The 24,115-nt window shown below is 39.3% G+C and overlaps 1 protein-coding gene across 6 annotated transcripts in view; it reads right to left on the bottom strand.

The window, feature by feature from the left end:
• Window positions 1-24,115, bottom strand: part of LOC120389071 (protein argonaute-3) — a 61,648-nt gene that overhangs the window by 35,821 nt on the left and 1,712 nt on the right. For 5 of the 6 annotated variants that reach the window (XR_005590747.1, XM_039511250.1, XM_039511252.1 and 2 more), the window contains exons 2-3: window positions 9,771-9,942; window positions 18-138 (exon numbers count right to left, since the gene is read on the bottom strand). Coding sequence is in view for 5 of the 6 variants with exons in the window: in XM_039511250.1 (XP_039367184.1) it covers window positions 18-138; window positions 9,771-9,942 (293 nt within the window). In the remaining variant the exon portion in view is untranslated. Of the gene's footprint in view, window positions 1-17; window positions 139-2,484; window positions 2,568-9,770; window positions 9,943-24,115 lie in introns of those variants that run through there. The other variant, XM_039511254.1, reaches the window with a different exon arrangement.

Raw genomic sequence — 24,115 nt, 5'->3', positions numbered from 1 at the left:
GTACCAATATGTCTTACCCCAGTGGTTGCTACAGGGAGTGGATTGGCAGTATAAAGGCTTCTCTTCCCATCATAAACTGGTCTACGGTCCCCAAATATTGTCACTTTAAAATGCTGCACCATGGAGTCCACCACCTCCCTAAAAAAAGGCACAGTTGTAAGAGAACAGAAATATCTACAATTAAATAGTCATGAAAGATTGTATCACTGTGAACAACTGCCTTCATATCTTTCACACACTTTCTTCAAGCAGTTTTCAGTACGCTAATTTAGAGAAAATTAATTGATCCGCACCTGACTGATATTCCATAAAGCGGTTCAAGAAATTCAGACAAAATACTGAATAATGAAATGCTGAAGAATATGCAATACCACCAGCAATATAGTTGCTTACGAATCATTTATTTGTATTGCCATAGTACCCCGAAGCCTCAAACAGGACTGATGCCTCACTGTGCTACAAACACATCGGAAGCAGCTTAACTCCCAAGCACACAATCTGGAACTATGGAAAATGTACATGCTTAACCTTACAACTGGTGGTTATGCTCACTCCTGGAAACCATACAATTTTGACTGTTTTAGTTCATCCAAAAATTTTTTAAATCTATACATCAATCTGCAAAAAGGAGTTGGTTACTGTCTTGTCCAGGCTGCTTCAGTATTAAAAATACCCAAGAAAGTTGGCCTTCTTAAAATTCTTAAATGTTTTTAAATCCCTACATTTTAATCCCACCCAAAGCCAAGATTACAAGTAACAAAAATTGAGTAGGGTTATGGTTTATTCTGACTTTAATAGCAGTTAAGATTAATAAATAAAAAATACAATAACCTAATACATCCACTGAATATTATAAGAAAGCCGCCACCATGGAATTTCCACATTCTTTTAATCCCTCACACAAATTGTAATAGATTCAGGTAGGTACGTACATAAGGAGTCCAGGGACTTCCCTCTTTTGCAATCCATCTGACTAGAGCTGGCATCAAATGTTACAAAAAAACCAAAAACGGCAAAAAACTAAAACCAACTTATCTTCTCAATGGCCTTGCAGCTCCTTCTTACTCTGCTAAGAATCAGGATTTTTGTTAGCTATAGCATACTAAGTGTTCCCATTCTTAAATTACAATAGACAGTGGGAGAAAATACTTAATTTACATTTTTGGTTCCCAAACAGAAAAGTTTATTTATATGACCCTTCCTGAATGCATAATGTTAACCCAAAGTATTTCCATAAAATGACTGCAACACTTTGCTTCCCTTTTTAAGCAAAAATTAGTAACAGCAGTTAAATTTCCCAAAACAATACTTTTTCCAAGGCCAAGAAATAAAATTAAAACGTTTATATATATATTTTTTAAACACACACACAGGTGGTGACATTTTTAAAAAGACAGCAAGTTTAGTGTAACCTATTATAAACAAATCTACTAAGCACATATAGGATTTCAACAAAGATACCAGATTTCATGCTGTCATTTGCAGCAAGAATCACAGTAACGGTTAGTATTTAATTTGATCATGCAATTTAAATAAAAAACTTCTTGAGTCTTTCAAATATGATTATAGTCTAATTTGACTATAAAAGGTATCTTCATAGTCAGAGTTGCTGCTTGTATGTACTGGAGTCACATATGCTCACTTTAGTGACAAAATCAGTGCATTAGTCATACATAATGTAATAAAGAGCCAATACAGCTAAAGGAAAGTGAGATGGTTTTTCTACTGGCCCATACTCCAGCAGAATTTTTAATTAGATTCCAAATGAAGAAACTTCATGCAGGTGTACAGAGATGGACCTCTAACTGCACCTTAATTACACTTCTAATGCATTAGTTAAGCCAAGTTATGGCTAATGGATGAACTTGATTTTCAGATAACAAGGAGGGTTTGAAGGCCCAGCCAATAACATCTATTTATTTGCAGATAGATGGAAATCATATATAAAAAAAAAGAAACTCATTCAATACCCACTTAAAAATAATATTTCAGAGTACAACAGCATTTCAAGGAAACATTTAAATAATGTGACCATATAAAAATATTTTAGGGACATGAGCTTTACAGTGCTCCTGTAAAGTAAGAGCTTAATAAAAATTAAACTGGTATTTTATTATTTAAGCCATAAGAAAACATGGGCTGGATTCAAGTGTATATCAACCAATACAGGTTTGTGGAGCTGAACCCAATACACGGCATTACTATTTCTCTACTTGTGTTTGCAACTTTTACTACAGTGACTCTTACGCTTGGAAAAGTATGCCCTTCTTGTTAGCCAAGCAGTCTCCTTGCCTTCAAATCGCTCCTCAAAACCTTTTACAAACTCTAAAATTTACCACTGCTCAATCCATACATAGTGACTGAGACCTTCATAAAATGCTAGATGTACCCAGAAAACTGCCTGGAACAGGGGGAATGTATTTTAATATGTAAAGCAGCAAACACTTATATTCGTATTTAAAAGTTTATAAAATGTTGACTAACCAGTTGTAGCTTAGTTTTAGTGATAATTCAGAAATCATGGGTGGCAAACATCTGAACTATTCCAACTTCACCAAGAATAGAGTCTATAAATATCAGATACCAAAAATATAAACACACAAAAAATTAGTCCATAGTATCAACTATTCATGATCCTCCCCCAAACTCTGATTTACTATTATACACAAAAAACAGCATTAAAAGAGCATTAAGGTTGCAAACTCAAACATTAGGAAATGCCAGAATTAAGATTGTCTTTGCAACCTTAATTCAGCCCCCTTGTGCACATGAATGACAGTCTTTAATAACATGATCCTATACTAGATTTTCCACAGGGCCCCTTGTCCAACTGGATCCACTCTCCCTCCTCCAATTCTCAGTTTCTCCTCCCGCCCCCAAATTCCAGTCTCACCAGACACTGCTCTAATCTACTTCTCTCTCACTCCCATTCAAGCTTTTGTTCCCTCTGCATTCTAATCTAATGGCTTCCTCCTCCATACTGCCTGGATGCCAGCAGTGGGAGAGTCAGCAGAAGCAGAGGGAAGAGTGTTACAGTTCTATACTCTCAATTCTGGTGCCTGGCCCAAAGCTGCTGGGAGTAGCCATTACAGGTGAAGTTCTTCTGAGCCCCCACAGCCATGTGCTGGAGTAGCCATGTGGGGATGGTAGGTGGAATCTTGTCAACACTAGAAGCTATGAGAGGCTTGAGTATGCTCAGTGAGGATAACCTTTGAAGATTTTAGCTGTTAAGTTCTAGGATGTCTCTACTGAGAATGTGCAAACAGTGATTTTCAAAGGCCAAATTTGAGTGGATTTTTACGAAGACAGCAAAAGGTACATTCCTGACACAAAAGCTACCCCCTGGCAAATTTCAAATCCCTGCCCCAAAGCTAGAGCATTTCAAAGAAAAGGCCCCTACATTTTTTTTTTAAGCATAGGGCAACTGAATAAAACATTTTGGCCAAAATTTTCCAAAAATTTCCTCAAGGGAGGCACACAGTATGAAAGATTTCAGCCTGAATTTGCCAAAGTTTAGCAAAGTTACAAGCAACTGAAAACAAGGTCTTATTATCGGAAGAGTCTATCAGCTATACCTATCGTCAAAGACATATGTTAAATAGCCAAACCAAATATTCTGACAAACTCTCTCTATCATAGCCTGAGACTACTTTAAAAACTCATAGCACCTAACTATAGTACATAACCAATAAAAGATTAATTTAAGTTCTCACAAACCCTTACCTACAGCATTGCAAACATACTTTAATAAATGAGACCACCCTAAAAAAGTAAACGGGAATATGAAAGGTGGGGGGCTCCTGGTTTTTGGAAGTGCTCTACTTTGATATTACTCCCCAATCATTTATTTCAAGTCATGTGAGATACTCAGACTTTTGTAAAATTTCCCACCTTTTAAGTGAGATCATTAACTAGACACCACACTGTTAGCTTTCGCACTCTTTGATGTGGTTCTCTCAAGAGACTTCAGCACTTATACTGTGGCAACTGAAAGAAAAGCTTCTCAACAGTTAGTGTTTTGTTGGGTACTTTCCTCCAGATCAGTGCAATAAATAATAAGGCACTCTGTTAGTTTGAACTGCTGAAGCCAGTTACTGGTGTCCAGACCTACCACCTCACAAAGCACTAACAGAATCCTATGAAGCCATCTGAAATCAACCTAAGAGAAAGTCAGCCCAGAGTAGTTAATATTTCTCCTCCATCTTGAAGATTAGCATTCTATCACACTGTTCATTTGATGAAGCTATATGCCAATAACCAGTAAATCACAAGAGTAAACTTACACATCAAACCAATTGCCAAGTATTGGTGCTTCCATTATAAACCCGGTCGGTGATATACTATCTATCTTTAAGTATCAGAGGGGTAGCCGTGTTAGGCTATGGCTACACTTGCACTTCAAAGCACTGCCACGGCAGCGCTTTGAAGTGCTAAGTGTAGTCAAAGCGCCAGCGCTGGGAGAGAGCTCTCCCAGCGCTGTCCGTACTCCACCTCCCTGTGGGGAATAACATACAGTGCTGGGGCTTTGACCACACTGGCGCTTTGCAGCGCCACAATTTGCAGCGCTGGAGAGGGTGTGTTTTCACACCCTGCTGCAGCGCTGCAAATTTGCAAGTGTAGCCATGGCCTTAGTCTGGATATGTAAAAGCAGCAAAGAGTCCTCTGGCACCTTATAGACTAACAGACGTATTGACAGACATATCTATCTTTAGTATTTATAGGGTGCCATAACTGCAGCACTTAACCATCAGCTGAAAAATACTGGAAAGACAAGGTGGGTGAGATAATATAGTCTATTGGACCAACTTCTGTTGGTGAAAGAAGTTTTCGTGCTCCGCAGAGCGCTCCTAAAAGCTCTATGGAGCTCAAAAGCTTGTCTCTTTCACCAACAGAAGTTGGTCCAATAGACTATATTATCTCACCCAACTTGTCACACTCGGATCCTGGGACCAATATGGCTACAACAACACTGAAAAATATTCATCTGAAACATACTGACAATTAGGATTATCAGAACCTCAGATCAAAAGCAGGAAGAGGGGTAGAATTGCAGAATCAACAAGTTATCTACAGTAGATACATGAAACACAGCATTGAATCTCAAGGAAGTCATGAGGGAAGGGGATTTTTTCTTTTCTTTTTTTTTCAAATTATGTAGGTCAGGGCTGCAGAAATTGTTCTTTTACTTCATTATTATGGAAACCACCCTTCTTGCCAACTGGCAAAATGCACTGCATGAAACTCTTACGCAGTCTCACTCTCACTCTCTTTCCATCAAAACTATTCCATTCAGAGGAAGCAGACAGGAAATATGAAGTTATGCATCTTCCTTACAAATTATTATAAAATGATTCATCTTTTCTATTGGCACATTTTGGACCAATCTAATTCCTTCTGAACTGTAGAGATGTATTTTGCTATAAAACTCATGATATTAAGGACAAGATACAAATTAAATATTGCTTACAACAAATTACATTAAAAGTTCTTCCAGGCTACAAGAGTCAAGCACTCAATTGGGATGTGTTAGGCTGTACACGGAGCCTTGGTTCTGGCACTGAACTACTGCCTGCTTTCCTCTGCAGCCTTGACAAATTTAACTTTTTTTTTTTTTTAAATGTTTCCTACTTTACACAAGTGAAAAAATTCCATCATGTGGACCCATATTGACCATCATATGGGTCATCAGCAGGGTTGAAACCTTTAGATACACAGCAAAGATCTCTACCACTTAAGATAATGAAATAACTAATAGCAGTAGTAGGCTTTTATTTCCTGTGTGGACCAGCCACTAGAGGGAGGGTGAGACATTTTGTTAGTGGGTTTCATAATTGCTTGACAGAGTATGAACAGTATCAGAGGGGTAGCCGTGTTAGTCTGGATCTGTAAAAGCAGCAAAGAGTCTTGTGGCACCTTATAGACTAACAGACGTTTTGGAGCATGAGCTTTCATGGGTGAATACCCACTTCGGATGCATGTGAGTATGAACAGATGCTCAGAAATCCTGGATTCAATTCCAGGCTCTAAAGGAGAGTGGTTAGCTCCTTCTACCAATATCCCCTAGCATGTTATCCTGCAGCTTGTCCCGGCCTCTCACCGGTTTTTATCCCTCTGAATTCCAGTCAGGCCACTTCCTCTTTTTTTCACACTGCCTGAGTTCTAGCAAGGGGAACACTGAGCACAGGAGACAGTCTCCTGCTTTCAATTACAATGCCTGGCACCACAGCAGCCCCCAGCACCTAGGAGAATAATTGCAGAGAAAGTCCTGCTCAGCCTCTGCAATCCTCACCTACTCTATGTTCAATGCATATGGACTCTTCAGATAACTTAGATGCTAGATTCTAACAAACCTCAGAGCATATTCAAGTGTCAATTTCTGGGAGACCTGTAACAGCCTAATTTGGGTATATTTTTATATGCACAGCAAAAGCCAACTCCTCTGAGCCCAGAGTGCCCTCCTTGTCAAATGTCAAATACCTTCTTCAAAGAGTACGTAGGTGTCAGTATCTCAAAAGGTAAGAATTTAACATAAGGATTTTTTTTTTTTGGCCAAATCTCATTTTAGAAAGAACTTAAAATTTTAAAAAAATATTCAGCTTGGGGCAGACAGTTGGCATGGAAAATTTCAGCCCTAGAGTTTGGCAAGTTATAAGCAACTGAAGATGGGTCTTATAAATGGAAAGTTAGACTCTCTTAACTATAGACATTGCTGCCAGCTTTCACCTATAACACACACAACCTGCACAAAGCACACAAATGAGTTTTCGGAAGGATGCAGGGTAATATTAAACTGTATGCTTGACTTGCAGATTACACGGAATAATTTACCACATTCCTTGTTTCAAATTTGACTCTATAAAAGTCTGAAATTAAGTCAGCAGTGACCAAGCAACAAGACTCATCTTTATAGACTACAACTACAGAATGGGATAGAGTTTTATATTTATAATTCAATATTTTAGGATAGTCTTCTTATAGAAGATGAACAAACTCAGTTTGTGATGTACACCAAATTTATGTGACAAGAGTCAGTACAGTTTGACCTTTCTGAATCAAGTAAAAACCTAACTATATCCAGCTTATGGGTCTTTTAGTTTCTACATAAAGAAAAAGTGAGCTATGGCTGATTCAAGATCATGTTGAACATCAGTTACAGTTTGAGAGAAAGAGGAAGGACCTGAGAGACACCAGAGAAGAATCATAGAATCGTAGGACTGGAAGACCATAACGCAAGAACATAAAAATGGCCATACTGGGTCAGACCAAAGATCCATCTAGCCCAGTAGCCTGTCTTCTGACAATGGCTAATACTAGGTGCTTCAGAGGCAGAACAGAACAGGTAATCATCAAGTGATCCATCCCATCGTACATTCCCAGCTTCTGGCAAACGGAGGCTAGCTTGTGATCCATTATGATCCCTTTCCTTCCTAGGCAGTCATTTCCCATTTTGTATGTGTGCAACTGACTGTTTCTTCCTAAGTGGAGCACTTTGCATTTGTCCTTATTGAATTTCATCTTATTTACTTCAAACCATTTCTCTAGTTTGTCCAGATGATTTTAAATGTTAATCCTATCCTCCAAAGCATCTGCAACCCTTTCAAGCTTGGTATTGTTCACCAACTTTATAAGCGTACGCTCTATGCCATTATCTAAATCACTGAAGAAGATATTGAACAGAACCGGACCCAGAACTGATCCCTGAGGGACCCCACTTGATATGCCCTTCCAGCTTGACCATGAACAACTGATAACTACTCTCCAGGAACGGTTTTCCAACCTATTCAGCATCCACCTAATAGTAGCTCCATCTAGGTCAGTGTTACTCAAATGCAACCACCAGGTGATTCTCGTGCAACTGTAGCCTCCTGGCCAGTGATTGGGAAAGAGGGCAAAGCAGTGGCCCCTCTCCCAGGACCGCGAGCAGGGGTTGGGCCCTGCCCCACTCTACAGCCACAAACGCCAGAGAAGCAGGCAGCCAGTGTGAGTTCCCACCTTCCCAGGGGCCCCAGATCCCACAGCGTCGGGGCCCAAGCCCCACACTCACCACCACCACCTACCCATCGCTCTGGTTCCCGCTGCCTCCTCTGGCCCTGGGCATGGGCCACATGGTGGTGGGCTCCATCCCAGTGGCAGGGGTTTGGGCTCTGGCCAGGAGATCCAGCCCCAGACCTCAGCCATGTGGTGGTGGGTTCCAGCAGCACAGTCTGTGCCCTGACCACACGCTCTAGCTGCTGCTCTTCAGGCTCCAGCCATGTGGTGGCGGGTGCTGGCCACAGGCTCAAACTCCCACCCCCCCAGGAACTCCCTGCCTCCCCCAGGTTCCCATCCATCCATCCCCCTAGACACCCGCTGCCTCCCCCAGCCCCCAAATGCCCTCTGGACCCCGGCTGCCTTCCTACCCTCCCTCCCCATCCAGGGCTTAACTTTGTCCCCCGCCTTGCCAGGGCTGAGTTAGTCTGATTATGTGAAAAGTAATATTTGTATGTTTGTTAATATCACTTTTCACTGCCTCCCAGCTAGCTAGTCTGCTCCTATGAAAACTGATATTAACAAACATAGAAATATCACTTGTCACAGAAATAGACTAGACAGCAAGTCTAAAAAAAAAAAAGCAAAAAAGCAAGAGAAACAACAACAAAAAAAAGACAAGAACATGCAAAGCACCTTGTTTGTTTCTATTTTGTTTAGGTCCAGTAAAGAATAGAGACAACCTTACGTTATTTTTATTATTGAGTCTGCAATATCCCACATAAATACATTACAATGATTTGGACATGTATATGTGCATTTGTTTTTCCTAAAAGTAATTAAGTATTTTAGGAAAAATTGTTAGAGCAGCCACCAGCAAAAGTTGGTGACTGCACTCTGAGGCCACCAAAAAAATCTGTTGTGGGAACCCCTGATCTAGGTTGTAGTTCCCTAGTTTGTTTATGACAAGGTCATGTGAGACAGTATCAAAAGCCTTACTAAAGTCAAGATATACCACATCTACTGCTTCTCCCTCCCCCGCCGCATCCACAAGGTTGGTTTGGCAGGATTTGTTCTTGACAAATCCATGCTGACTGTTACTTATCTTCTAAATGTCTGCAAATTGATTACTTAATTATTTGCTCCATTATCTTTCTGGGTATTGAAGTTGAGCTGATTGGTCTGTAGTTCAGACTGAATTCTACATAACTTAGCTACACTAAATTGGGTGAACAAGAACAGCAATTTAGACAAAAAAAAGCTGGATTTGCACCATTGCTCATTCCATTGAAAGAGATGGCATCATAGCATTATATTTTACTGTGAATCTCTAATGCTGCATTTAAAATAAATTAGGCTTAAGATATGCATGTAGGATCGAATCTTTCATCCTTTACACCTGGTTAATTGCACACTGAGAAATAAGTGTGAGAAATCTGGCCTATTTCATTTAAAACTCAATGATTTCTGGAAAAAAAATTACTATTGCCTTTGATATTATTAGCCAGAACAATATATTCCAACTACTTTATTTACTTTGATTCTGCAAGATACCATCCCATCCCAATACCACTGGGAAACATATTATAAATAACTCAAACAGACATTTGGGAACAAATTCCTATTCGCTAAACTTCAGGGAGTATACAGTGGAAGATATCTTGATTAGAAGTCACTGACATCTCTTAAAATAAGCTACTGCAAAATAACTTTATAGCTTTTAATTACTTCACTAGGATCTTATGTTGCGTAAAGATTTCAATATAATTTAGATTAAATTACAACTTCTGTGACCGACTTACCTGTTCACCCTGCGAGGGCACTTATCTGGTTTAATATCCACCTCATAGAGGTAGACATCAATCTTTGGGATTTCAACTTGGAAGCAGTTGGCCAGCAATTTAATAGGTTTGCCCATGGTGCCATAGCCGGGACGTCTGGGCACCATAAGAAGGGGCTGTGCCCCGATGGGTCCTGGAAAGGAAACAATACAGTTTAGAAGCTGAACACAATGGTTAAGCTATGTGGTGAAGTTACTACTTGGTGCTATTATAGCACAGTTAAAATGCATATGCTCTTTACATTTGTATATATACACTGGGCAGAACAACAAAGGAGGTGATGCAATAATATCTGAAGAGCAAACAGTCTTCTCAGGACCGTAAACATATCATAGACTGTCAGGATTGGAAGGGACCTCAGGAGGTATCTAGTCCAACTCCCTGATCCAAGCAGGACCAATCCCCAACTAAATCCATATCATCTCATACTTAGTGGGGAAGAGGTAAAGCAATTGTAAGAGAATAAAAAGATAAGAAATATAATGCAAGAAAAGGCCAAAGTTTAACAAGAGACAGCACCACAAGACCCAGACCAGTGAAAAATGGGCCATACAATTGTCCCATCAGGTTCCTGGATGAAGCCAAAGGGTTTCAAGCAGCAGCATAGGTCTACCCTCAAGTAACATGCAACATGGGATAGCACTCAAAAGCTCTTATTCTATTTAAGTCATCAGCTCTCAAACTAGCGATAGCAAGCAGACCTACCTCTCCTCTAACCTTCCCACGAAGAAAATGAAGTGGGGAACTTTAACTTCTATGATTGCTGTGACCAAAAGTGGGAATTTCTTAGCAAACCACCAAAAGTGTGCATTTTCTTTTGACCATTCATTATTGTGGAAAGTCCATTTTAGCCACTATTAAAATGGAAAGTTTTAAAAGCTTGTTTACAGACCATCCTAATGGTAATGGACAGAGGTGCAACAGAAATCACAGAATGGTCTATGCAGGCCAAGGCTTATGTACTTTCTTTGTTTACACAGTAAAATATTCAGGCAGCAATGATATGATGGGCATGATCCTGGCAGAGATTATCCATTTTCAGCCAGCAGAACTGAATGAGTAACAGTAAAAGCACCAGCTGCAAGATAGTTGCATTTGCCAAAACTCAGTGACCTAGAAGAGAGGTGGAGCTGAAGAGTCAGTGTGCTTCGTTACTAAACAAACAAATTAAATTACTTAAGCAGCTGTAGGTATTACTTTATAAAACCAACAAAATCTGAAATAGGAGAAGAAAGGTGCTTTCTAAATCTGTATAAATGTATGCCTCTGGCTAATTTATTTAGCATTCTAAGTTACTACTTCTTCAGGTTCTCGAAGTATCTTATCTGTGTCCATCTTTCAGACTAAGATCCTCAGCACAGGAACTGGGCTACATATGCCTGGCCCAGAACCAAGCACACAGCTAATATTAAGAACGGACAGTCTCCAAATATTACGACTGGAAATCTTTGCTTGTAGATTATTCTTTCCCGTCAAGAAAGACTATAAACCCAATCTTATTTTGAGTTGCTCTGGAGTCTTTAAAATTACTCATCATACAAATGTCATGATTTGCAGCGTTCAATTAAGTCAGTTAAAACCTCTCCCCTTGACTCCTACTCGGTGACGCAGATTGTACAGTTCCTGCCCACTTGCTTTTCTTACAAGAGTTTAAATGTCAAGTGCTGGGAAAAACTGTCTTATTTGCCATTTGATTAATCTCATATAATCTTCCAGAAATGGTCATTTCCCTTTACTTTGAGGGGAATTGTGTGTTGGAGAACAAGAGTTACAAAGCAAAGTTTGTATTGTAAAGGTACTTAGTTCTACACACAAAGATGGATCTAAGACCAAAGCCAACAAAATCAGAAATCCCAACACAAGACTGAAAGTAAAAGCAAGAAACATCAAGCACCATATTAAATGTTCACGCACACTATGCTTTGGCAACTACTGCTCCCAAAGCAGAGGTTGGATGGTTTACAGTGTTTGACACCAATCCAATAAGTAGGCCCTACCAAATTCACGGTCATGAAAAACGCATCACAGGCCGTGAAATCTGGTCTCCCCCAGTGAAATCTGGTCTTGTGTGCTTTTACCCTATACTATACAGATTTCACAGGGGAGACCAGACTTCTCAAATTGGGGGCCCTGACCTAAAGAGAGAATTGCGGGAGGAGGGGAGGGTGAGGTGTCACAAAATTCTTTTAGGGGAGTTGCAGTATTGCCACCCTTGCTTCTGCACTGCCTTAAGAGCTGGGCAGCTGGAGAGCAGCAGCTGTTGGCCAGACACCCAGCTCTGAAGGCAGCAGCGCAGAACTAAGGGTAGTAATACCATATCATGCGGTACTTACTTCTGTGCTGCTGCTGGCAGCAGCTCTGCCTTCAGAGCTGAGCTCCTGGCCAGCAGCCGCCACTTTCCAGTTGCCCAGCTCTGAAGGCAGCACTGCAGAAGTAAGGTTAGCAGTACCACAACACTCCCTACAATAAGCTTGCGACCCCCTCCCCTCTACAACTCCTTTTTGGATCAGGTTCCCTACAATTACAACACTGAAATTTCAGATTTAAAGAGCTGAAATCATGAAATTTATGATTTTTAAAATCCTATGACCGTGAAATTGACCAAAATGGACCATGAATTTGGTAGGGCCCTACCAATAAGAAAGAGCAGCTCTGGAATTAACTGTTCCTGGTTCATTTTAGCAACACAGACATAAATAAGAGCAAAAGATACCTATTAGAAAACATCCAGGTCACATTATTCTATAAAAAAATCTTCCAAACAAATGACCCAATATCTTATAAAAATATGGTTACAAAGAGCATGCTTTCCATAGTTTATGGAAGGTTCTGATACATATGAAGTACTACTGCAGTTGGCAGAATCAGAGCATAGTATCTTCTTAATTATTAGCTAATCTTCTGAGATTAAAATTAAATGTAAATTGTAAGAGCATTTATCAAAACTCAGTTAGTGCACCTCAAATGGCCAACTTGAAGATGCAATTCCTTAACTATAGTCAAGCACTGAGAAAGAGGGTAAGGAGGCAGAAAGAACAAGAAAATATGGTATAGTGGGTTTTCTTGCAACCACACTCTCTGGAAAGTGTTTTGTTAAACCAAATATTTATGCCAAGTACTCCTTCTCCTGCTGCCACCAAGCAATACATTATAAGACTTATATCTTAACCTATGTGGCCAAGGCTGAAGGAAATGATGGTATCCCATCCATTTACTTCTTCTGTTCAGATTAGCAAAATCCTAATGCTCAACTGCATGAGACAACAAAAAAACAAATTAATAAGATTCAGTTACTCTTCATTAGGCAAGCTGCTGGCCTGCATTTTAAAATTCAGAGTGCTTTAAATGGCACACCCAATCCAGAGTCGACTATAAAAATAGGTTTCCAGCCTCAGCTCCCCTACAAAAGAGTATTGAGCAGCAGAAGAAACAAATACTGCTACTTTGCCAAATTCCTTCCCTAGATCCATTCATTCAGTTGCATCCCATATTGCACTTCAGGAAAATTGTGCATGCCTACTATGCATTCTTCCTGAACAGCAGTAGAGAATATACGTGACATTCTTTCGAATTGACACAAACTGAGGAATTAAGAATCACGACAGATAATGGATTATAAACACAGGTCTGCACAATTACAAACTTAATTTAGTGTAACTTAATTTTAAACAATTGTAGCCAAATTCCAATTGTGTTTATCTTCTTTTTGTGTTTGAGACGTAGGTTGTCATCAGACAAGTCACTTTAAAAATATAACCTTCTATGTGTATGCTGTCAGTTAATTCCCACCTACCACTGTCCCAATAAATTTGCATACACTTAGAATAGTTTGCTTTTAAAAATATTAGGACACTTGTTTGTGTACTATAAAAATCTGTGTCACTGACTTGTAACTTGTGATTCAAATCCCAGTAAAACAACAAGTGAATGAAGTGTTTGGATGACAGCTAACATTCCTATATCACATCAATGAGTCACTTACCCTCATGCCTTAGGATTTTGTAAGGCCAGTGGAAATAAATACAAGAACCAAAAATATTAGAGTACAAGAGTTACGTACTGCTACTACTATGAAGTAGGAGTATGATTTGTAGGGCTAGTTAATGTTAACTCTCCCTCACCAAAAATTGTAAACAAGGCAAGTGAGGTTTTTTTAAACCTCTTTCTAAAAATATTTCAGCACTGCCACAAGTACAAAGCAGAATTCACTCAGGGTCATCATAACGAGAAAAAAACAAAGAAACTACACAAGGGCAAAACAGTCAGCTGTTAAAAATCTTGTAAAAGAAATGAAAGGAAACCAGACTCTGGTGTGTAAGCACTATTCCATTTTTCAGACACTGAAAAAATGCCTTATGCAATGTTTATACATTACCTAACATGTACTTGAAAATCCCATTAAAAACTTAAGCCAAATGTGGCTAGCCTGTAGGAGGGAGAGGGGGGCGCAGAGCTTGACAGGGGACAATATACAGAAAGATATCAGAGGGCCAGACATTGAGAATCAATTGGTTCAAAGGAGAGGTACGAAGTGTGAGGAACTGACTGGGCCCTGCTGAAGGGCTGGGGTCAAGAGGGGGGTCTGTGTGGTCTCACCTGCTGGCTCCCGTGGGTTCCAGACACCCTCCCCCTACCCCCCACCTCATTTCTTAGAAAAAGGGGGTGTACATGGGACAGGATTCTCTAAAGAGGGGCTCAGGAAAAAAAAAGTTTGGGAACCGATGGAAAGCCCTACAGATCTTACACTTTTCGGCCTGGTGAGACTCCCCAATATCAAAACTACTATACTACACTGACTATATAACTACAAGAACTAGATCAACTATCTAAAACTGGTAAGGAAAGCTAGGGAGTGGAGGTCAGCTATGCCACGCTCCACAGTTCCAATGACCATCACGGGTGGTAAGAAGGAACTGAGGGGGCGCTGGGTCAGCTGGGGTATATATCCAGCGCCATGAAGGTGCCATTCCAGGGGGCTCCACAGCTGACCCACCAAGTGTTGCTAGGGAAAAATTCTCCGACCATCGTGCACTCGGCGCGCGCGCACCTAATTGGAATCTATATGAGCAAGTACTCGAAGAACAGAGAATAGTAAAACTTAAGGTTATGAACAAAAGTTATGACTGTGACAGACTACAGGGAGGAGTCCTGTCTGCCCACCCCCCCCCCCCCCACACACACAATGACTTCCAAGGAAGAGACTGAAACTATAAACACAAAAAAAATTAAGACCAGCAATATGAGAACTTGTTGCTTCTGAGCACGTAGCCAGTAAGAGGCAATGGTTGAGGAAGTATAAATTAATTCTTTATGTTCCTGTTGATTTAAATGTTTTGTTAAACAATAAATCACTTTAAAATAAAGTTTTATTTTCCCCTACTTGAGTGTCTCAAAGTATATTACAAATATTAAACTAAGGCGCACAACACCCTAGCACACTAAATGATTACTGAAATACTCATTAAGAATTTTGGAATAATTCATTTTTTCTTAAAAACTACTAAATAGTCATGGCAAGCAACAAAAATCTTGGCTAATAATCTTTCAAAACAAATATGAAATCAGTTCTTGGCAAGTGTGAAAAGTCCAAGACCTACTGTGAATCACTACTGCCACATTTAGAAATAAGTAGATAATACATCTTGAGTCCACACTCCACCTGATAGGGATGTACACTGGTAATTCCCAGTAGTGTTTATGGGACTTGCCTGTGTAAATCCAATACATAGTGATAGGGAAATATGCTAATTTGTATTTGTCCAAGTTTGGTAAGTATTTAAGTGATGTCACTCATTTCCAAGAGATACAGATAAAACTGGTCTTCAGAAGGTTGGAGTCACAAAACAAAATACGTCAAAAATGAATTACATTTGATAATTCTAAATATTAATACCTTTTAAAATTATTATTTTGTTACAGGACAACACTGATACCAAAATTAAATCCTTCTGATTTTAAAGAGTTAAAAAGCTGGGCTAATGAATTAAAGATATGGCTTTTGGTTTGGATAATAAAATCTAATTTTAACCAACTATAACTGAACTGGCACTGTGGCTATACTAACACTACTCTAACCAAACTTGGAAACTATGGAAACTTCTTGTTGAGGGTAAGAAATTTCAGTTCTTATAGAACCTGATCCAAAGCCCACTGAAGTCAATAGAATGACTCCCATTGGCTTTAAGGAGCTTGGGGATAAGGCCTGTATCCCCACAGATACTCTTCTAAAGATTCACCAAGGAAAATCACAAACATGATTGTGTAACAAATTATGTTTTCCCCCATCAGGCAGCTGCTTTTCGTTGAAATATAATTAAAACTGCACCAAACTCTTCTGCTACGCTTCTGAGCAACAAACTGAAATCTATCAGGTAACCAAATGAAGAAATAGCTGGAGTAAAATCATGGGTGAAAACGGTACAGAAACAGCAGCCTAAAGGCATTTACTGAAAATACTTCTAGGGAAGACTGAAGAGTTAGCATATAGGACTGAAATAACTACAGGCCAAATCTTATTTGATTAAATTTGTACACTTCCAAGAGGCAAGATATTGGTTCCTATTAGGAGTTTTCTTACCTGAATATGCACAGAGGGAGTGTAACAGCTGACTTTCAGCAAAAGATTATCCATTTGCCACACATTTCAAAATTATAAAATGAGAATAAAAAAATGTACAGCAAAAAAATAATGAAGAGTTATTTTTTTTTAGTCTGCCTGTAAAGCACAGCCTTAAATCCCTGACTAGATATTCAAACAGCTTTAAAGAGAAGACACAGGGTTTTTAACAGGTAAAATATTATTCAACTGCAGCTCAATAATACAAGGCAGATTTGTCTAGCAGATACTCTCCTCAGACTGGGGCTTGTTCCATGCACACTGGAGAGAACTCTCCAAAGGAAAAATATTCCCTTTCACAGGGCCCCTGGCCTCTGCTTGGGCTCAGAGGCCCAGTCTGTAGAACTCAAAGAAAATCCCATCACTACTGAAAAACATGACTTCATTCTAGGTTACAGAAAATTTAAAATAAAATGTGAATGTGAAACAAGGAATCCAGTTTTAGAAGCTATTTTCAGCTCTCTAATTCCTTACCAACATTGGAAATCTTAAGCAATAAAACAAATTGTGGCTTGCCTCCTTCCCTGAAAGCCACCCTTCGGGATCAAGTATCAGAGAGCCGTGTTCGTCTGGATCTGTAAAATGTGACAGAGTCCTGGGGCACCTTATAGACTAAAAGAAGTATTGGAGCATAAGCTTTCGTGGGTGAATACCCACTTCGTCAGACGCATTCACTCACGAAAGCTTATGCTCCAATACTTCTGTTAGTCTATAAGGTGCCACAGGACTCTGTCACTCTTCGGGATGACATTAGACTATTTCTGAAGTAGCACAATCCATATTTCCTGAACATTCCTCAAAGTAAAGTTTGCTTTAAAAAGTATCCAGATAAAGCAGTGTTGGTTCAAGTTCTGGTCAGATAAACATATTTATGCTATTTTCATTGGTGCTGGATAGGATTCTACAAGCTAGAGTAAACGCTGCAGTGCACAAGTTTGTGTTATCAGCTAAATTTATGGAGATCTCTTTCAAATTCTCCATAGTTTTTACAACAGAATAGTTACTTGTAAAAACTATGTTTTTAAAATAAAAAGTATGAGAAATGCTTAAGGACAAGCAGTTTACCTTTACTTGATAAAGTTTTGTATCTGTCTACACTATGAGGAAATACGAGTCGCTATGACAAGCCCATACATAACACAGCTAATTTGTTCTTGAAGTGTTTCCACCCACTAACTGCTAGACAGTAAACTGAAGTAATCTTATTCTAGTTTTGTGAACTAGATCACATTTTGCATTTATCAGACATTTTCACTAACTTGCATATATTTTAACTACCCACTAATTTGAAGAAAAATATTTAGTTCTTGATTTATTCACTTGCATTTACCAAGTCTCAAATTCACTGTTTTTAAAACTGACAAGTTACTCAACAAAATCAGTTCAAGTTAACTTTGATAATCTCAGGGATTCAAACTGAATTGTACTTTCCCACTTAATCACTATTTATGAATCAAATATAAGTAGCTTGCACTTGCCCCTTATTGCTACTAAACTTAATTTGTTCCACTTTAGTGACTAAAGGTCCTGTATCTAGAAGAGTGATTTAGACACTTAGATAATCTCTTAATGTAGTAACATAGTGACAATGTAACTGACTATCAGAGAGCCTGTCACTAGCTGAGAAAAAATGCAAATGAAGAGACTTAAAAGTTAAACTGAACATGATGCCAAAAATTCCATTTGATAAACTGGATCTGAACTCAAACCTTCGAAAATGTCACTGAAGTCTTATTTTTAAAAAGGATATTAAATCTCTTGATTTACTCACACTTCGTAACAGGCTTTGCACATGAATGAAATAAATGAAGCAGCAAATACATAACTAGTTCCTCCTGGTTTCAGAAAAATGCTTCATAGCACACAGAGTAAAAGCTGAAGCACTAACACTCAACTATTTCTCAAAAACAAAACTGAGTAAGCGAGTGAGTCAATATATAACCTTTCCTTCCCTAAAGTAAAAGGTGAATTCTTTGCATTGCTATTAAACCATATGGTCTATTCTAGCTGAGTGTGGAAATAGTCCGAGAGAAAATAGACTACTGAAACATTCCTGACGACCTAACAATTCACCACTGTGTTCTGGCATTTTGCACTCCACAGTTCGAGATAAATCTTAGATCTACTACTTGAATACTCAGACCATCCAATGACATACACAAAAACACTGAAAGCTGTCCAAATAGCATTAACACTTAGTTAGGTAAAATTAAAATAATTAATTAATAAAGCTGAAGGCCTTTTTATTTTTTATACAAGATTCAAGCACAATTTTTTCAACTAAGACTAAATCTTTCTAGACAAATTAGGTTATAATTTTTTAATTGGCAGTCTGCTGTAGAAAATCAAGCATTTGATCTATGATCATAGCTATATGGAACCCTATTGGATATTGCCATGTTAGCAAATTGCAAAGTTTTCTCAAAGGTGATCAAATTATATTGCTATTTTAAAAATAATTGTAACTTCTAATCTATCCACCATAGCATGTGCAATAAACTGCATTACATTTTAATTTGATTGTAACATTAGGCTATATTATATCATCATCGATTCCTTAAGCTATAACTTTCAATGTTATTGAATTATTAGAACAACTTGATACTTTAAATTTAAATCAGATTTTTAAAAAATAATTGTGAGCATAGTTCACAGAAAACTGTTGCATTCAGCACTATATGTGAAACACTTGGAACTAACCATCTATTGGTGACCATGCAGGTGATCCTTAGGTGATAAATGTTTTCACACAGACTAAAGCTATGTCTTCACTGCAAAAAAAGGGTCTGTTGATACCGAGATAGCTAACTCATAAAATCCGGGGAGCGAGGGGGGACCTCTGTAGTTTTTAAACTGGATGTAACTAGTCAAGATAACCCCACATGGGGGTATAGGATTGACCTTGACTAACTACATCCAAGTAAAAACTGTTTGCGGTCTCCACTACGATTTGATATCAATATGGCTACCCTGAAGAAGACAGCCATAGTTTAGTCTAGCTCCCAGATAACATTACCCAGAGAACAGTAAATGGTAGTTCTTTAAATGGTAGTCACACAGAGTTTAAGAAGTGATTAGCAAAAGCACAACCAACCAAATGAATAGTGTTCTCTGAAGGATCTTAAGACATCATCTTAAATTCATTCAGAAGCTAATGCTGGTGGAGAATTTATCTCTCACTGCAAATATATTACATCAGTTCTTGGCTATCTGCACTGATTGCCTCCAGGTTTTCAGGTAAAGTTTTAAGATACTAGTTTTGACCTATAAAGCACTACATGGCCATGGACTTTCCTACTGGAGATAGCACATCTCTCCCCCTGCCACACTGCTAGAACTTCATTGTGTAAGAGAAATATATTGGCAGAAGCCCCTCAACTTTGGAACTCAATCTTTCCACTCTCCTTGGCAAGAAACAGGTAGAGTTTGCTGATCTTCCACACAGGCTGCAAAGCTGATCTTTATACTAGGGCTTTTGTGGATCAGGGTGCCATCTAAGGAGGTGAACTGGGAAGGGGTGAAGTAATTATTGCAGCTGTGTTATTCATTAGCGTGAATATATTGTGCTAGATTTGTCTGTTTTTTGTGTTTTTAAACAAAATATTGAAGGCACCCAGAGTCTTATGTCCTTGTTCTTATAAATCCAAATAATAAATAAAAATAAGTAATTGGGATTAACTCCAGAGATAACCTACTTGCCACCCACCCCACTACTAAAGTGAAGAGGTTTTAATCAAGATTAAATATGGCCTTTTGTTTCTGTAAAAATCATATCACTTCTGATTCAGACAGCTCCAGGTTCAACACTCCAACATATGAAAGCTCCATTGTAACTCACATAGTAACGAAGCGCCCTTGAATAAAGTTTAACTTTATAAGACAGTTTGTTCCCCTCTCCCCAAGATATAGCTTGTTTTTTACTGTGGTCCTAACAAGCTCCTGGTCATTAATACAGGAACTGTGAGGAAGAGAAAAATCAAATTATTGTGTAATTTAAATGACATTTTAAACCTGCTATTCAAAATTTTCTGAAACAGTAAGATTTTAGAAACCTATTTTTACTGTTTAATTAAAATATCAATACGTCTAATAATTAATGTTCTTCCACCACAGTAGGTCCAAACAATTTTTGACCCATTTAATCAAATTAAGTTCAAAACTTTTTTTTTAAGTCAGCAAAACACTATTTTTGAAATGAAGAAAAACGTTGAGAACCTCTGATTTATTTTCTGAGCCCCCCGGCTAATAAAACTCCATGGCCCACCTGTGCCATAATAACTGATTTTCTGCATATAAAAGCCAGGGCCAGCATTAGGGGGAAGCACAGGGGGGCCCATGAACCTACACTGCTAAGGCTTCAGCCCCACGTGGCTGGGCTCAGGGACCTGAGCTTCAGCTTTCTGCCCTGGGCCCCATCAAGTCTAATGCTGGCCCTGCTTGGAGGCCCCCCTGAAACCTGCTCAAGGCCCCCTAGGGGGCCTCGGACCCCTGGATGAGAACCACTGACATAACTGATTAGCTGATTGACTCATTTATACGCGAGTCCCTAAAATCAGCTCCATGGCAACAGCATTTTAACATATTTAACTTAGAAGTTCACAAGTCCATCACCATCTTCACCCAGAAACGCATTAAACTTAACATTAATCAATCTACTACTTACAAGCAACTGCTTGGTGCCACATGTTTCAGCTTTTCTAATCTGGATCTTATATTCCCATTCCCCAGTTCACTTGGTTCTTCTAACACTTCTATGCCAATACACCTACCTCAAATTTCTCATCTATTTTAGTTACTTTAAAACTGTGATGTTCTAGTTAGATATAAGCATTTACCTTAATGTTGCACTTTGCTACAAGCAAATATACTGTAGCCTTGTTACAGATAACGTGATAGAACTGAAAAACAGAAGCTAAACAAGGTTTACATTAACATTTTATTACAAAGTTTGTATTGACCTTAAGATACATGAATAAATCAACTTCCAAGACATTTACATAGTACAACCTCTCTTGAAAACAACATGAGGTGAAACAAGACAAATTATTTTGGACATTGGTACAGTTTAAGGTGTTGATATTCAAACTCTTGTACAAAGTGGGTATTTTTTATTTCCTCTTTTACCAAAACCAGATTTTATTATGAAGAAATGGAAACTGTCATAAGAACATATAAGAGGCCATTCTGAATCACACCAATGGTCCATCTAGCCCAGTAATCTGTCTTCCGACAGTGGCCAGCATCAGGTTATTCAGAGGGAATGAACAGAAGATCTATCCCCTTTCGTCCATGCCCAGCTTCTGGCAAACAGAGGATAGGGACACTCACATGGTGTTGCATCCCTTTGCCATCCTGGCTAATAGCCACTGATGGACCCATTCTCCCTATCCTCATGATATAATGTACTCAACATCAGAGTAACGGTAGTCAGCAAAACTGGCTAGGAGTTTTTTAAAAATATGTTCAGATTGTTGAAATTCAGGCTTATTATAATAATATGCCACCAGATCAATACAATCCATGGCCTCCTAAAATGGCTCAGGCTCAGTCATATCCCTTATTAAACAGGGCTACAATTAATATCATCCAGACTAATTTTTGCAGGACCAAATCCAGCATGAATTTAACTCCTTGCATCAGTCACAAATGTAAGCGTCTGTACAGCAAAAGAGATGAAGATGTTTCTTTACACAGGAGAGTTCAAACCCATTTTCATGTTTACCAGTTGTGGGTGTCTTTTAGAAGTAAAAGAATTACAATCCTAACAAATTCCTGAAGCTCTATTTGTTATCCAGCTACCTGATATGCACTGAATAAGTACAACCTAAGACAAAACTTTCCTCCTGGCTTTCCCTGTGAGTGTTCATGAAGGGAACCACTTGGAGGCAGTATCTTTTAATACATTGAAACCTAAATTTCCATTGTCAAGAGAGTTTCAGACAGCAGTGAGTGTCACATCCTATATCTAATATATGGAGATATACCTATCTCATAGAACTGGAAGGGACCTTGAAAGGTCACCAAGTCCAGCCCCCTGCCTTCACTAGCAGGACCAAGCACTGATTTTTTGCCCCAGATCCTTAAGTGGCCCCCTCAAGGATTGAACTCACAAACCTGGGTTTAGCAGGCCAATGATCAAACCACTGAGCTATCCCTCCCCCCTCTACATACTACTAAATCACAAAAGCTAGCTTTCAAGATAAGTGGGGCAGCAAAGACTTTTGATCAGACTGCTAATTTAACCCAAATCCACCCTACAGTAATGGATAGTATTTTCACTCTGGACTCATGCCCACAAATGCTACAACAACAACTGGAGAAGTGTATCGGCTGCCTCTGGAAGTGGTGTGAGGAACGCCAGGAGCTGAGAGTCCTGGTGCCACAGATGAAGAACACAGATCACACAATCATTACTCCAAAAGCCAGAACCATGTGGAGAGGACACTGAAGGATGCCATCCGCTGACAGTATTTGGAAAACCTGAAGCGGAAACCAGAACGGGGCAAGGCGTTCAAAGTGACATGCAAGTGGGATGCCAGCAACCACTTCCACCCGGTGGGAGCTTCACCGGATTTGCTGACCGTTCATCTACAGGACCCAGCTCAACTGCATTCCGCTGAATGGAGCCGTCTGCCACGGGAATAAGGACAAGTGATGCAGGAAGTGCGGCAATGCCAAGACACTACTCCAAGTCCTGTGTAACTGTAAGCCCCATTCCAGAGGCTGGCAGCTGCGACACATCATCCAAGACTGCCTGATCAGAGCCATCCCGTCACCCGCACGGAAGGTTGCCGTGAACTCCACCATCCCCAGGACTAACAGACGACTGCAACAGGACAGTGTCATCATCAACAAGGCTGGAAGAAGGTCATCATAGTGGACGTCACAGTGCCCCTTGAGAACAGGACCCCGGCCTTCCACCATGCCTGAGTTTGAAAGCTGGAGAAATATGACCCTCCGACACCTTGAGAGCTAAGGGTTACCAGGTTCAGACACATGCTGATCACCGGAGACCTGGCCAATGGGCCCCAGTAATGAGCAAGTGTTGAGGGAATGCGGAATTGGTAAACAGCTCGGCTGATGCGGCAACTCATGATGTAGGACGCCATGAGATGATCGAGGAACATCTACATAGAACACATCACCGGACATCGGCAATACCAGGAGGAATGAGCTGGAGTGCCAATGAGAAGCACAGTAAGAAAAGTAACTGAAATACTTCCCTGATGGATTATATTTTCTAAACGGACAACCTACCCTAATTCTCAGTTACTTAGGGACGATCTTTGCTCATTTATATATTTTGCTTTCCACGACCAACTCTCTGTACAATTTTTTATGAGTGATGTACCCGAATACTTGGATGCTAATATCTAAACTGTAGTCTTAAATTTATTCACCTAAATTTGGGTTACTGCTGATTATGTACCATATGACTTTTAAAAACAAATTTTGTATTTGTTCAAGCACTATATCCAGATGTACAGACCCTCTTTTCTCAACATGTGTATTATATAATTTTAACATTAGCTTTAATAAACGTTTTAAAAAACTGTTCTGATCAAAAATACACATGTAATAACATGGAGGAAGCCAAAGACTATATGAAATACATGGTGCATAAATGCTGAGTAACTATATACTAGTCATAATTTGTAATAAGATCATGCAATGAAAACATTAAATACTT

Source organism: Mauremys reevesii, linkage group 23 (genome assembly GCF_016161935.1).
Source record: "Mauremys reevesii isolate NIE-2019 linkage group 23, ASM1616193v1, whole genome shotgun sequence".
Lineage (NCBI taxonomy): Eukaryota > Metazoa > Chordata > Testudines > Geoemydidae > Mauremys > Mauremys reevesii.
This window is presented reverse-complemented; position numbering and strand designations above follow the sequence as displayed.